We start from the raw sequence: 13,026 nt of genomic DNA on the forward strand, positions 1-13,026 counted from the left end.
AATCATGAAAATAACTCATGCTCTTCAATTCCCAATTTATACATTATCCAGCGCTGCTAATGTTTTGACACTTAGGCCAAATCATGGTCCTCAGGCTTATGGAGAGCCATTAAATGTACATGTGTTTGCATGCTACAAACATGAACAGAAGCATTCTGCTGAGATCAGGATCATGTTTAGTTATGTTATCAGATCCTTGCAGGCTCAATGATTCTCAGCAGTTGTGCACCTGAGCACCACACTGCAGGCATTGGACAGAGACTTGGAATCATTCTTTCTTGATTTTTTTTCCTCTCGAGTTGTAACCTTTTTTCCTTCTATGCATGCTGAGTATGAAGATCAAGGTAACTATGTATCATTTTAGTACTTAATACAGAGAACTGATTACTATAAGTCATCTTTTGACTTCTACATATGCACAGGAAGATATTTGTTTATACAAGCAAATTTTTCTGGCTTATGTAAAGAGTAAAATTGGTGATCAAATCTGTTCTGTAGATAAGGTGTGTATGTGTGGGCAACTGTGTAGTGTATGTGAATATATGAGTGCAGATATACATACATGTGTGAACATGTGTATGTAGAGGCAGGAAACCAACACTAGCTGTCAATTTATTTTTTAAATAGATGGTCTTTTATCAAACCCAGAGCTCAAGAATTGGGTAGACTGGCCAGATCTCAGTTCTCAGGACCTCTTTGTGTCTGCATCCCTAGCATGGTGAACTGGGATTCAAAACTTAGAGCCTTGTGTTTTGAACCAAACACTTTATTGACTAAGTCATGTCTCCAGGCTTGCATGCTGACTATTCAATTACAGTGCCCATCTCCCTGACTTGTGGGGCTCTGTGGTTCACTTTCATCTGGTTTTCTGTTTCCATCTAGATGGCGAGGAAGCTCAGTGTTTTGGAAGTCCTCCTGATCATTTTTAATGTGATTGTACTGGCAGTAGATATACTTTTGCTGCTTCTCTTGCTGGAGAGCCCACCAGGTAAGGGTGATGGTGGGTGTTTGCTTGGAGGATAGGCAAAGGAATTTCCCTCTGGATTCCAGAGATAGCATTTTATTCATTCATCCACTACATCAAGCTGTTCAAAATCTGTCTCCATGATTAATTAGTCATTTCCCAAGATAACTTTTTTTTCTGCAACTAAAGTTTGGATGTAAATGCTATTTGGATCACTCCCAGCCTCATCTGATGCAGTTTTAATAAAATGAATAATTAGTCTTACTAGATCCTGCTTAGCTTTATAGAGTCGTAAGTAATGGAGCTCTTGATGAGAAAGAGCAGTTACAGCAACAATGACAACTCTATCATTATGAAGATGTGCTGCGCCCAACCTCGACCAGCAAGGAAGACAAGATCACAGGAGATCTTCTTCAAGCAGTTTTACTCAGGAACCTTGATACAATCTTCTGACCTCTATCTCTTCTGAGTCTCTCTCCCCGGGGAACGCCCTGCACCACACTTAAATAGCTAGGACTGGCCAGTCCTAGCAAGCCACGTGGGTCATGTAGATAGGCTGTCACTATGCAGAAGCTAGCAGGCCAGGCAGACATAGCCAAATAAGGACTTGTTTACTGCAAGGAGTGCTCACCATTGGGAGGGTGGAAGATGGAAACCAGCACCATCTTTGAGGTGCGGCACGTTGCAGCTCTCTACAAAGATGGACATTAACTCAGGAACTGGAGTGCTAATGAAGCCAGCCTTTGTGGATGAAGTAATATTAGCCTCTACTCTATCTCCAGACTGGAACAACTGTGATTTTTTTTCACATATGCCTTTGAAACTGTCCTTCTCACTTTCTCTTTCTCTCTCTTCCCTGCCCACATATTCTTGCATGCATCTGCATCTACATAGAGGGGCACCAGAGTAACTTCTTATCAATAGAAATGTCATTTTTTAAAATAGTAAAATAACATAAATTATATCATATATGATATAAAAATTTTTCTTGGGAAGCTGAGGTAGGTGAAGTGGCATAACATTTTGCTACCCTGGTTACACAGTAGTAAGTTGCAGCCTAGTCTGGGTTATAATATCCATGTCCAAAAAAAAGCAATGATAATAACATAAATAAAAATCTATGTTAATTAAATTTGAATTTGGGGATCTGCTCACTAATGTTCTTCAGTACTACAGAGTTGACATATGATGAAGATGAGCTGCGCTGATAGCAGGATCCTGCATGTACATTGTCTTATTTCTTCTCTCTCAATAGTGACCATGACATCCTCTTCTAGGAAAAATGTAATTTTCAAAGGGAGTTAGAAGGTCCTTGTGGAGTACATTTTGAGCCCATTCCTATGACATTCTTCCCTATGACATTTTTAAACAACAAAAGAGATTCCCACCTAGTTGTATGTGTCTCTTTTTTATTTAGCATAAAATGAAGTTTCATGTGCTTCATGTTAAAATACACTCTGAGCTATCTGATCCATCCTTGTTATTGCTTTATCTGCTTTTATGAAATTGGCTTTTCTGGTATTTTTCAAAGCTGTGTACCCATAGTTTGAAAAACAGATTGTTGCTTGTTACAGGACTTCATTCTTTCTGTGTCTTACTGCACACATTTTGTTGTTTATAATACACATATTCTTTGTCCACTCAGCCTTCAGTGGACATTTAAGATGCTTAATCATCTTGGTCAATGTCCATAGTGTCAGAGCCATCATGCAAGTGCAATATTTCTTCAAGATCTAGATTTCTAACTACTCAGAAATGGCATTAAAGAGTCATGTGGTAGTTTTGTTTTTAATTCTTTTTCAGTAGAACACAGGGATCCAAAATTTTCAATTTTCACCAACAGTTATCTTTTCTTTAGCCATTGCCATCTGAATGGATGTGAGATGATTTGATGATACAATGGTTTTGATTTTCAAGTCCCTGGTGATCAGTGATGTTCAGCATCTCTTCGCACCTGTAGGCTATTAGTGGGTTTTCTTTGGAGAAAAACCTGTCAGTATCTTTAGCCTAATTTTAAAGCATGTTAGTCATTTTGGGGGTTTCCTTATACACTTTGGAAACTAATCTCTTATCAGGTATATGACTCACATATACACGAAGACTCTTGCTTTCAATATGTTACTGTTTCTCTTAGTTGATGTTTCCACTACTTAGAAGATTTTTAATTTTTGTATAGTCCCATTTGTTTAATTTTGTTTTTGTAGTCTGTGCTCTCTGAAAAGTCAAATATGATGTCATTGCCATATTTTCTTCCAAGACTTTCTTAGTTTCAGATTCCATATTTAAATAAATCATCAATCCAGTTTTAACTGTTTTACCTGCTCTCTCTCTCTCTCTCTCTCTCTCTCTCTCTCTCTGACTCTCTCTCTCTCTCTCTGACTCTCTCTCTCTCTCTGACTCTCTCTCTCTGACTCTCTCTCTCTGACTCTCTCTCTCTCTCTGACTCTCTCTCTCTGACTCTCTCTCTCTCTGACTCTCTCTCTCTGACTCTCTCTCTCTCTCTGACTCTCTCTCTCTGACTCTCTCTCTCTCTGACTCTCTCTCTCTCTGACTCTCTCTCTCTCTCTCTGACTCTCTCTCTCTCACACACACACACACACACACACATGAGGGGGGAGGGAGGGAGAGAGAGACAGAGAGACAGAGACAGAGCAGAGAGAAGACAGAGAGATATATGGGGTCTTTAAAAAAAATGAACAAAGTCATTGAGGAGTCCCTGTTATATGCACAGTAACTGCTACCTGGAACTGTGTGAGATTCTGGCTTGGAGAACTCATGAAACTCCTGACTCTGCCATGCTTCTGTCACTGATATGTAGGAGAAGTTTCAATTAAGTTGATAAAGGCTAAAGTGAGAATGCTAAATTTGAGTGAAATTGTACATTTAAAGTAATATCAGAAACATTTTTCCATTTTCTCTCACACTTTGTTGAAATGAGTGGGATAAAATTAAAGCTAAAGCACAATATGGTGACTCATTCTTATAATTCCATGCCTGGGAGGATGAGGCGAGAGGTTCCCATGAATTCAAGGCCAGATGAGTTTCAGGTCATAATGAGTTCTGGATCAACCTGGACTACAAAGTGAGAATCTGAAACAGACAGATAAATAACCCAAGCATAAAAAATAAATCAAAAATCAAATGGCTAGTTCAACTGGATATACACATGTAATAGAAAAATGGATTTCTACCAAGCAATATATATGTATATTAGTTAAAAATAAATTCAGACCTAAATGAAAGTATTCAAAGTGTGAGCCTTTAATAAAAGACGGATAGTAACATTCACAACCATGGGTTAGGCAACAGTTTATTAACCAAAACTCAAGTACAGAAACCCAAGGGGGAAAATAGCCAGATTGAAGTTAAATAAAATTGAAATTTGTTGGCCTTTAAATGATATTATCAAATAGAGAAAAACGGAGGTCAAGGAAATGCCCTAACATTTCCAAATGACACATACGGTATGTTAACATCTAAAATACATTAGAAAATGCAGTAACTCACCAAATACTGTTATTCTTCTAAGTGGACATATTTATTAACATGACTGCTAACAACTAATTGTTATACATATAGATCAGTGCATTATTCAACTTTCATCTAGGAAGCCTCTTCCTCCTGATGGCACTTAACACAGAAAACCTCAACTGGTCAGTGGACAGAGAACACGAGGAGTACTCAGCGCTAAATTGGATAGACATCTCACTTATCAAATCTTAGAGAGCTTTGAGGAAGAGGTAGAAAGATGATAAGATTCAGGGGTGGAAGAACATCAAAGACACAGTCTGTTCAGGATATATCATGGTGGACCCACATGTGAACGCACAGTGCTTGTGACAGAATGCATAAGACTCATGTACACTTATGCTAGACAGAAATTCCAGCATAAAGTGGGGGCATTGGTAAAAAATCTCGCCACTAGATGCAGAGATGTTGGCATCTGATAGATGATGGGGAAGGGAGGTACCTTTAATAGGTTGGCTCCACTCTAGGGCAGCCCCTGGTACAAGAGTAGTTGGGCAACAAAAATGAACTTAATGCAAAGGGGCAAAAAAGGAAAAAAAAACCCTCAAAGTTGGGTTGGCAGGGAAGAGAGAGTGGAAATGGTAGTTATGGGAGGAGTTTGGGAGGTAAAAGGCCCAAATCCATTATATGAAATTCTCAAAGAATAATACTAATGTAAAAAATATAACACAGAAACAAGAAAACCCAATTATCAATGAACAAAGTATGCAATTAAACCTTTCTTGGTAAGAGAGCTAAAAATGACCATTAGAGTAGAAAGCATATTCATCTTCGGTAATTATTTGGAGAAAACAAACTTATGATAAATAATTGGCTACATAAAACCATGTAGCTCGGGGTCTTTAGTTCACAGAGGAATGGGGGTCTTCATATAGTTACAAGAGGAAAGGAAAATGCTGCAGCCATGTTTGCAGTTTGGAGACAATATTCAAGGATGACTCAGCAATTATGTTTTCAGACCTGTACTCAAGAGAACTGAAAACAAACATTCACACAGAAACTGCTGCAGGAGAGAATTACATGTAGCAGTCATGTGATAGAATCAACTTAAATATCCATCCACTTCACTGTGCTTGCATAACGGAACAGGATTTAGCCAGAGAAGGGAATGAAACAGTGTACAAGGAAGATCATTAAGAATTCCATGCCAAGAATAGGGAGGCAACGATTAAAACAGACACAGAAGGAACACCCATTCAGAGCCTGCCCCACATGTGGCCCATACATATACAGCCACCCAATTAGACAAGATGGATGAAGCAAAGAAGTGCAGGCCGACAGGAACCGGATGTAGATCGCTCCTGAGAGACACAGCCAGAATACAGCAAATACAGAGGCGAATGCCAGCAGCAAACCACTGAACTGGGAATAGGACCCCCGTTGAAGGAATCAGAGAAAGAACTGGAAGAGCTTGAAGGGGCTCGAGACCCCATATGTACAACAATGCCAAGCAACCAGAGCTTCCAGGGACTAAGCCACTACCTAAAGACTATACATGGACTGACCCTGGACTCTAACCTCATGGGTAGCAATGAATATCCTAGTAAGAGCACCAGTGGAAGGGGAAGCCCTGGGTCCTGCTAAGACTGAACCCTCAGTGAACTAGACTGTTGGGGGGAGAGCGGTAATGAGGGGAGGGGTTAGGGGGATGTTGGCCCAGAAACCGGGAAAGGGAATAACATTCGAAATGTAAATAAGAAATACTCAACTTAATAAAAAAAGAAAAGAAAAAGAAAAATAAAGAATTCCATGCCAAGCACATTTTTTGCTATGAGTCTATCTATCTATCTATCTATCTATCTATCTATCTATCTATCTCCTATCTATCTATCTATCTATCTATCTATCTATCTATCTATCTATCCTTCAGGAAAGGGCAGGTTACCCAGAGATATCAATCAAGCATGGCATATCAAGTTGTAATAAGACTAGCTAGAGACTCCCTCTCCTATTAAGTCTGAATGATGTAGTACGCTAGGAATAAATGGGTCTTAAGAATACATTTTTAAAAATGTGATTAAACATTTGAAGAAGTAGAAAACATCATACACAAATATTGGCACCAGCAGCCGTGACTTGTTTGAAGAACAGACCTAGAGTCTGTAGCTATGATGACACAAGTACCAGCTCTGGCCTTTTCTCTCTTTACAGGTGCGTTTACTCCTGAATGTCCAGACATCTCTGAGTCAGAAAGGATAGACTGTGCACCTGGCCAGGTGGTGACAGAGGTCAGCTATGGGGTCCTGCCTTCTGGGTTTTATATCAAATAAATGAGTATGTTATTTGGGAAGGGAGAAGTGGTGGAATGCCTTATGGTTCTGTAAATTTCTTGGCTTGATCATAAATACAATAATCAACTGTACTAAGGAAGCACAGAAAACTGTCTAGAAAATGAGGTATAGTAGCAGTCAAGTTCCAAAGGGCAGAGTAGAAGGAAGTTAGCAATACTGGAGCCATTTCTAGGTGTGTGTTAACCTTAGAGAATTAAATGCCTGTGGACTAGCCTACTACTCTAGGAGTGAGCCATCAAGAAGGGTAGATGACTAAGTCACTTGAATTTATATTAGTTCTTGTAAGAAGAGTCTTCTGAAGTTGAATAACTAGCAAATGTGGTCCAAACAGACACATGGGAAAGAATAGATCCTCCCAACTCCTGGCGTGATGTTTATGAAAATATCAAATATTTGAACCTTGTCATATTGTGACTCAAGTGACTTGTGTCATAATAGTGGCATGTATTTTGATCTCATTTTTGTGCCCTATATTCGGCATTCTATATCCAGTATTGTTACATTTTAGTAGGAATTGGGACTGTATTAAATTTTAGGTTTCAAGAGTTGATACCTTAGTATATTTTCTTACTGTAAAACATAGAAAGATTCTCTTCTAAGTAATACATTTTTGTGTTGTTCTTAATATGTGTTTTATTTAAAGTTCTATTGTATGTAAAGTTCTTTCTGGGCATTTTATATCTTATTTTTTATTGCAAATACAATTCTTTGTATTGCAAATACAATATTTCCTCACTGTTGCTTATTTTGATTATAATGATTTCTCTTACTAATCATTATTTTATATGCCTTACTTTCACTTAAATTATAATTACTTATATAATTGTTGGTCAGCTCAAACTTCCTATCATTTTTCAAAAAGCTTCCAACAAATTTTTCCTTCGAGATATTGTTTATAGTTATGTTCTGCACAAATAGATGATGATTCTGCTCTGTTTTAATATTTATCATTCATCCATTGGTTCTGTTGCACTTTGCAGTTCTTCTGGCAGTATTCATATAAAGTGATGACGTTTGGAGACCCTGTCTTTGCATGAATATTTTTGAGGGGAAATAAAGGCAGTTATTTATTCTGAAGTTTGTTATTTGCTATTTTATTTTTTACTTATTCATTTTAAATCCTGCTCACTGTCCCCCTCCTGGTTACCCCTTTCACAATCTTTCCTCTCTCCCTCTGCCGTTCTCCTCAGAGTGGGTGGGGGTTCCCTGGGTGTCCCCTGACCCTGGAACTTCAGGTCTTTGTGAGGCTAGCTGCTGCTTCTCCCACGGAGGCCAGACAAAACAAGCCCAGATAGACAAACACATCCCATGTACAGGCACTAGCTTTTGGGATAGCCCCTGCTCCAGTTGTTCCAGACTGACATAAAGACCAGGCTGCCCCATCTGCTATATATGTGTGGGGAGACCTAGGCTGGCTCATGTATGTTATTTGGTTAATTTTTCACTCTCTGGGAGCCCCAAGGGTCCAAACTAGTTGACTCTGTTGGTCTCCTTGTGGAGTTTCTATCCCACTCAGGGTCTCCCAATCCTTTACCCTATTCTTCCATAAGAGTCCCCAAGCTCCATTCACTGTTCGGCTGTGGGTGATTACATGAGTCTGAATCAGCTACTGGGTGTAGCCTCTCAGAGAACATCCATGCTAGGCTCCTGTCTGCAAGCATAACAGAATGCTATTAAGAGTGTAAGGGATTGGTGCTTGCCCATGGGATGGGTCTCAAGTTGGGCTGGTTATTGGTTTATTGCTTGACCATTCCCACAGTCTCTGCTCCATGCCCCATGCCTGAATTTCTTGTTAGATAGAATATATTTTGGATTGAAAGTTTTGTGGGTGTGTTGGTATCTTGATCATTCCACTGGTGTTCCTTCTGCCTGGCCATAGGAGGTGATCTCTTCAGGTTCCATATCCCCGTGAGTCACTGCTAAGCTCAACTCCATTGATTCTTGTGTGACTCCCTTATCCCAGGTCTTTGTCTCATTCTGCAGATGCCTCATGCCTCCTCACCCTATCAGTTTCAGATTTCCATTCAATCTCATGGCCATCTAGCCATCTCTTCTGTTCTTCCTCACACCTGATTCCTGAACCCCGCCTTCATCCCTGTGCCATCCCACTTCCCTCCCTCCATCTACCTCATCACTATTTTATTCCTCCTTCTCAGTGAGATTCAAGCCTCCTCACTTACGCCTTCCTTTTTGTTTAGTTTCTTTGGGTCTCTGGAGTGCAGCTTGGGTGTCCTATATTTTGTGGCTAATATTCATTTATAAGTGAGTACATACCATGTTGCATGGGTTTTTTTGAACACTTCTTTTGTTCTTAAATGTGAGTCTCCATTCTTTTATCAGTGGAGCAATTTACAGTGTTCAGGACTGAACAGTACTAGGACTGAAGCATTATTTTCTTCTTTGGAATTGGTATTTAGGGTCAGAGTTTTCCTCTGAGAGTTAAAGGGATTGTCCTGGTCAGCTCAGGCCTCCTGCCTGGCTCTGTAGCTGCTCTAAGAGATGTGGAACTCCTTGTGACCCTGTAGGCCTTAAACTGGTTTCCATCTGGCCCCAAATTCAGGCCAACAGCTTTCTCTGCATCCTTTGTGGGTTATAGAATGCCTGGCATGTCTGTGGAAGTTACCCTCATCATATCTGGTCTATGTTCTGAGTCGACAGCTTCTTTTGAAACCACCATACGTTGTTTTAATTCTCCCTTCTGTAGTGTCAGATTGGGCCCCACTCTGATACTACAACAGCTCCTGCCCTCTGAAGCCAGTATAAGATGTGAGAAATGCCCTTTTATTTCTGAATTGTTGTGGTGCCTTAACAGAAAAATATTTTATAACTATGAATTTATTTCTGGTGTCTGATTTTCCAATGGCTGATTTGTTCTTTCATACTGCAGTAGTTACACCTCTGGAACAGGTCCTGTAAGTCCTCAAAACCTTATCTTTGGTGTACGCATTATATACATTGATGTTAGTTTTAAGAAAATCATTCAATGTTTTAATACATTTAAATATTAGTTTTAAATAGAAAGTTTCTATTGTATTATTAATATAGATTTGATTTTTATCTTTGAATATTGATTTTGCAACCAGAAATTTCCTTAAATGTATTTATTAATTGTCCATTAGTGAAGATATTTTTGGAGTTTTGTAATATAATAATGTTCCAACTAAATAGTGATAATCTAAAGTTATCACAAATATGTATATTTCATTTCTTTCTCATTTCATGCACATACAAAGAAAATAAGGGTTTTTCCTCTTTGAAATCTCAGTAAAATTTGAAATCATTTTTCTAAAAGCCAATAATCAACCACAGTAGATTTTAGAATATTAAACTATCTAAAGTCAAATTTTCATCTAAGCTTAAGAAATATTGTGGTAAAATAATAGATGTAAAAGCAAGATTTCCTAACTGTGGAACAAGTTGTACACATTGTTAATAGAATTTAGGCATCTCTCAGAGACTTTGTTGCCATAATGCTTGTGACACACAAAGATGACCTAGATGATTTAATGATCATCTGTCTATTCTTAAATTCTTTTTATCCAATTGACAAATAGCACAAAATTTATATGGGAGATAACTTAAGGACACTATAGGGTTGTATGGTATTATAGGGGAACAAAACAGGGAGCTTTGATAGGGGTCAACTCCAATAGTTCAGACATGAGTTTAGAACACCTGTACCGGGAAAGTGAGAACTAAGATGGGAAAATAGGAGCAATATGGGGAAGAAAGATGCAGAATGAATGAACGAGATGCAGTGTTTGAAGCTGGTAATCGTCCCAGGGTTTGACCTTTGGTTTTGGGGACTGAAACAAAGTGTTAGAGCAGATTGTACACACAGAGATGATGTTTATCTCGGTATTGATTGTTCTTTATAGAGGTCTGTAGACTCTGACCCAGTTTACAGCAGTGAAACTGACCTTTGGGGCTTCATATTCCTCAGTTTCAGAGGTAGCCAAGGTTCTCAAGGTCTGCCACAGAAGCAGTGGGACCCCCCAAAGTTCTCTTCTAATAGCACATTTTTTGTTCAGTGAAAAGAACAAGGCAGGGACTGTTTGGAATGTGGTTATAAACACAAATTTTAAAAGACTGTAGAGTTTTAATGCTAGGATTTTCTTCATAAATATTTAAGTCATAAAAGTCATTCTGTCTTTTTAGAGCAATTATTGCTATCTCTAACTCTTGTCAATAATACATGTAAATAAGCAAGGGTATGCCATCATCTTAATCTTTACAGTAGATCCTATACCAGATGCATTATTTTAAGAAGAATCAGACATTCAGGGTATATATAGAACAAAATGGGGAATTCCCATTCATATTTTGCTTTTCCTTCTAAATTTCCTCCCTAGAATAAAGGTAACAGCTTAACATGTGTCCTTTTCTTAATCCTACTTTGCTCATTGCTCTTCCTCAATGGCACAACAATGGTTTTGCCTATATGCCATACACCATTGCTTTCTGTCCAGAATATCACTCTGGTGCTTACCTGTCTAACTCTCCCTGGTGCCTTAAGAACATACTTACCTTTCACCTATCTAAAATGCTTTCTTTTTTTGGATATTTTATATATTTACATTTCAAATGTTATCTCGTTTTCCCCTTCCCCCTGCTTCTATGAAGGTGCTCCCCCACCTACCTACCCACTCCAACCTTACTGTCCTGGCATTCCCCTACAAATGGGAAATGAGCCTTTAAAAAACCAAAGGCCTCTCCACCCATTGATGCCAGATAAGGCCATCCTCTGCTACATATGCAGCTGGACCCATATAAATGGGTTGCCCCTGTGTATACTCTTTGGTTGGTGGTTTAGTCCCTGGGAACTCTGCGGTGGGGAGGTCTGGTTGGTTGATATTGTTGTTCTTCCTATGGGGTTGCAAACCCCATCAGCTCTTTCAGTCCTTAACATAACTCCTCCATTGGGGTCCCTGTGTTCAGTCTAATTGTTGGCTATAAGCACCCACATCTGTATTTGTCAGTCTGGGGCAGAACATCTCAGGAGACAGCTCTATCAGTCTCTTGTTAGCAAGTACTTCTTGGCATCCACCATCATGTCTGGGTTTGGTGTTTGTATATAGGATGGATCCCTAGGTAGGGCAGTCTCTGGATGGCTTCAATATCTGCTTCAAACTTTGTTCCTGTATTTCCTTTAGACAAGAGCATTTCTGGGTTAAAACTTTTGAGATGAGTGGGTGGCCCCATTCCCCAACCGGGGGCCTTGCCTAACCTCTGGATATGGTCTCTACAGGTTCTCCCTCTTCTTTGTTGGAAATTACAGCTAATCTCATCTGCATTGGGTCCTGAGAGTCTCTTGCTTTCCTGGCATTTGGGACTTTCTGGTGTCTAACCCCATTCCCCATCCCCTATTGCTAAACACCTCTGTTCAATTTCCTGACCCTTTGTGTATAATCCCAGTCATCACCTCCCATGACCCTGCTTCTCTTTTTCCCTTCCCCCTCCTTTCTTCCTCCCAAGTCCTTCCCACCCTCTACTTTCTGTGAGTATTTGAAGCATCCACATTTTGGTCACCTTTCTTCTTGAACTTCATATGATCTGTGAGTTGTATCATGGATATTCCAAGCTTTTTGCCTAATAACCACTTATCAGTGAATACATACTATGTGTGCTTTTTTGTGACTAGATTACCTCACTCAGGATCATATTTTCTAGTTCCATCTATTTGCCTAGGAATTTTACATAGTTATTGTTTTTACACTATGTAGCACTCCATTGTGTAAATGTACCACATTTTCTGTGTCCATTCCTCTGTTGAGGGACATCTAGGCTCTTCCAGCTTCTGGCTATTATAAATAAGACTGCTACAAACATAGTGGAGCATGTATCTTTTGTTTTATATTGGAACATCATTTGGGTATATGGCCAGGTGTGGTATAGCTGGGCCCTCAGATAGTACTATGTCGAATTTTCTGAGGAACTTCTAGACTGATTTCTAGAGTGGTTGTACCAGTTTGCAATCCCACCAGCAATCTCCATATCCTTGACAGCATCTGTTGTCACCTGAGTTTTGGATCTTAGTCATTCTGATTGGTGTGAGGTAGAATTTCAGGGTTGTTTTGATTTGCATTTCCTGATGACTAAGGATATTGAACATTTCTTTCGGTGCTTCTCAGTCATTTGATATACCTCAGTTGAAATTTCTTTGTTTAGTGCTGTACCCCATTTTTAATAGGGTTATTTGTCTCTCTGGAGTCTAACTTCTTGATTTCTTTGTATGTATTGGAT

The 13,026-nt window shown here is 39.2% G+C and overlaps 1 protein-coding gene across 1 annotated transcript in view; it reads left to right on the forward strand.

Moving 5' to 3' along the window:
- The first annotated feature begins 882 nt into the window (after nucleotides 1-882).
- Mgam2 (maltase-glucoamylase 2) overlaps nucleotides 883-13,026 on the forward strand; it is a 91,757-nt gene continuing 79,613 nt past the window's right edge. The window contains exons 1-2 of the mRNA XM_039109052.1: nucleotides 883-1,000; nucleotides 6,644-6,720. Of these exons, the coding sequence (XP_038964980.1) occupies nucleotides 883-1,000; nucleotides 6,644-6,720 (195 nt within the window). The remainder of the gene's footprint in view (nucleotides 1,001-6,643; nucleotides 6,721-13,026) is intronic.

This window comes from Rattus norvegicus, chromosome 4 (genome assembly GCF_036323735.1).
Source record: "Rattus norvegicus strain BN/NHsdMcwi chromosome 4, GRCr8, whole genome shotgun sequence".
Classification (NCBI taxonomy): domain Eukaryota; kingdom Metazoa; phylum Chordata; class Mammalia; order Rodentia; family Muridae; genus Rattus; species Rattus norvegicus.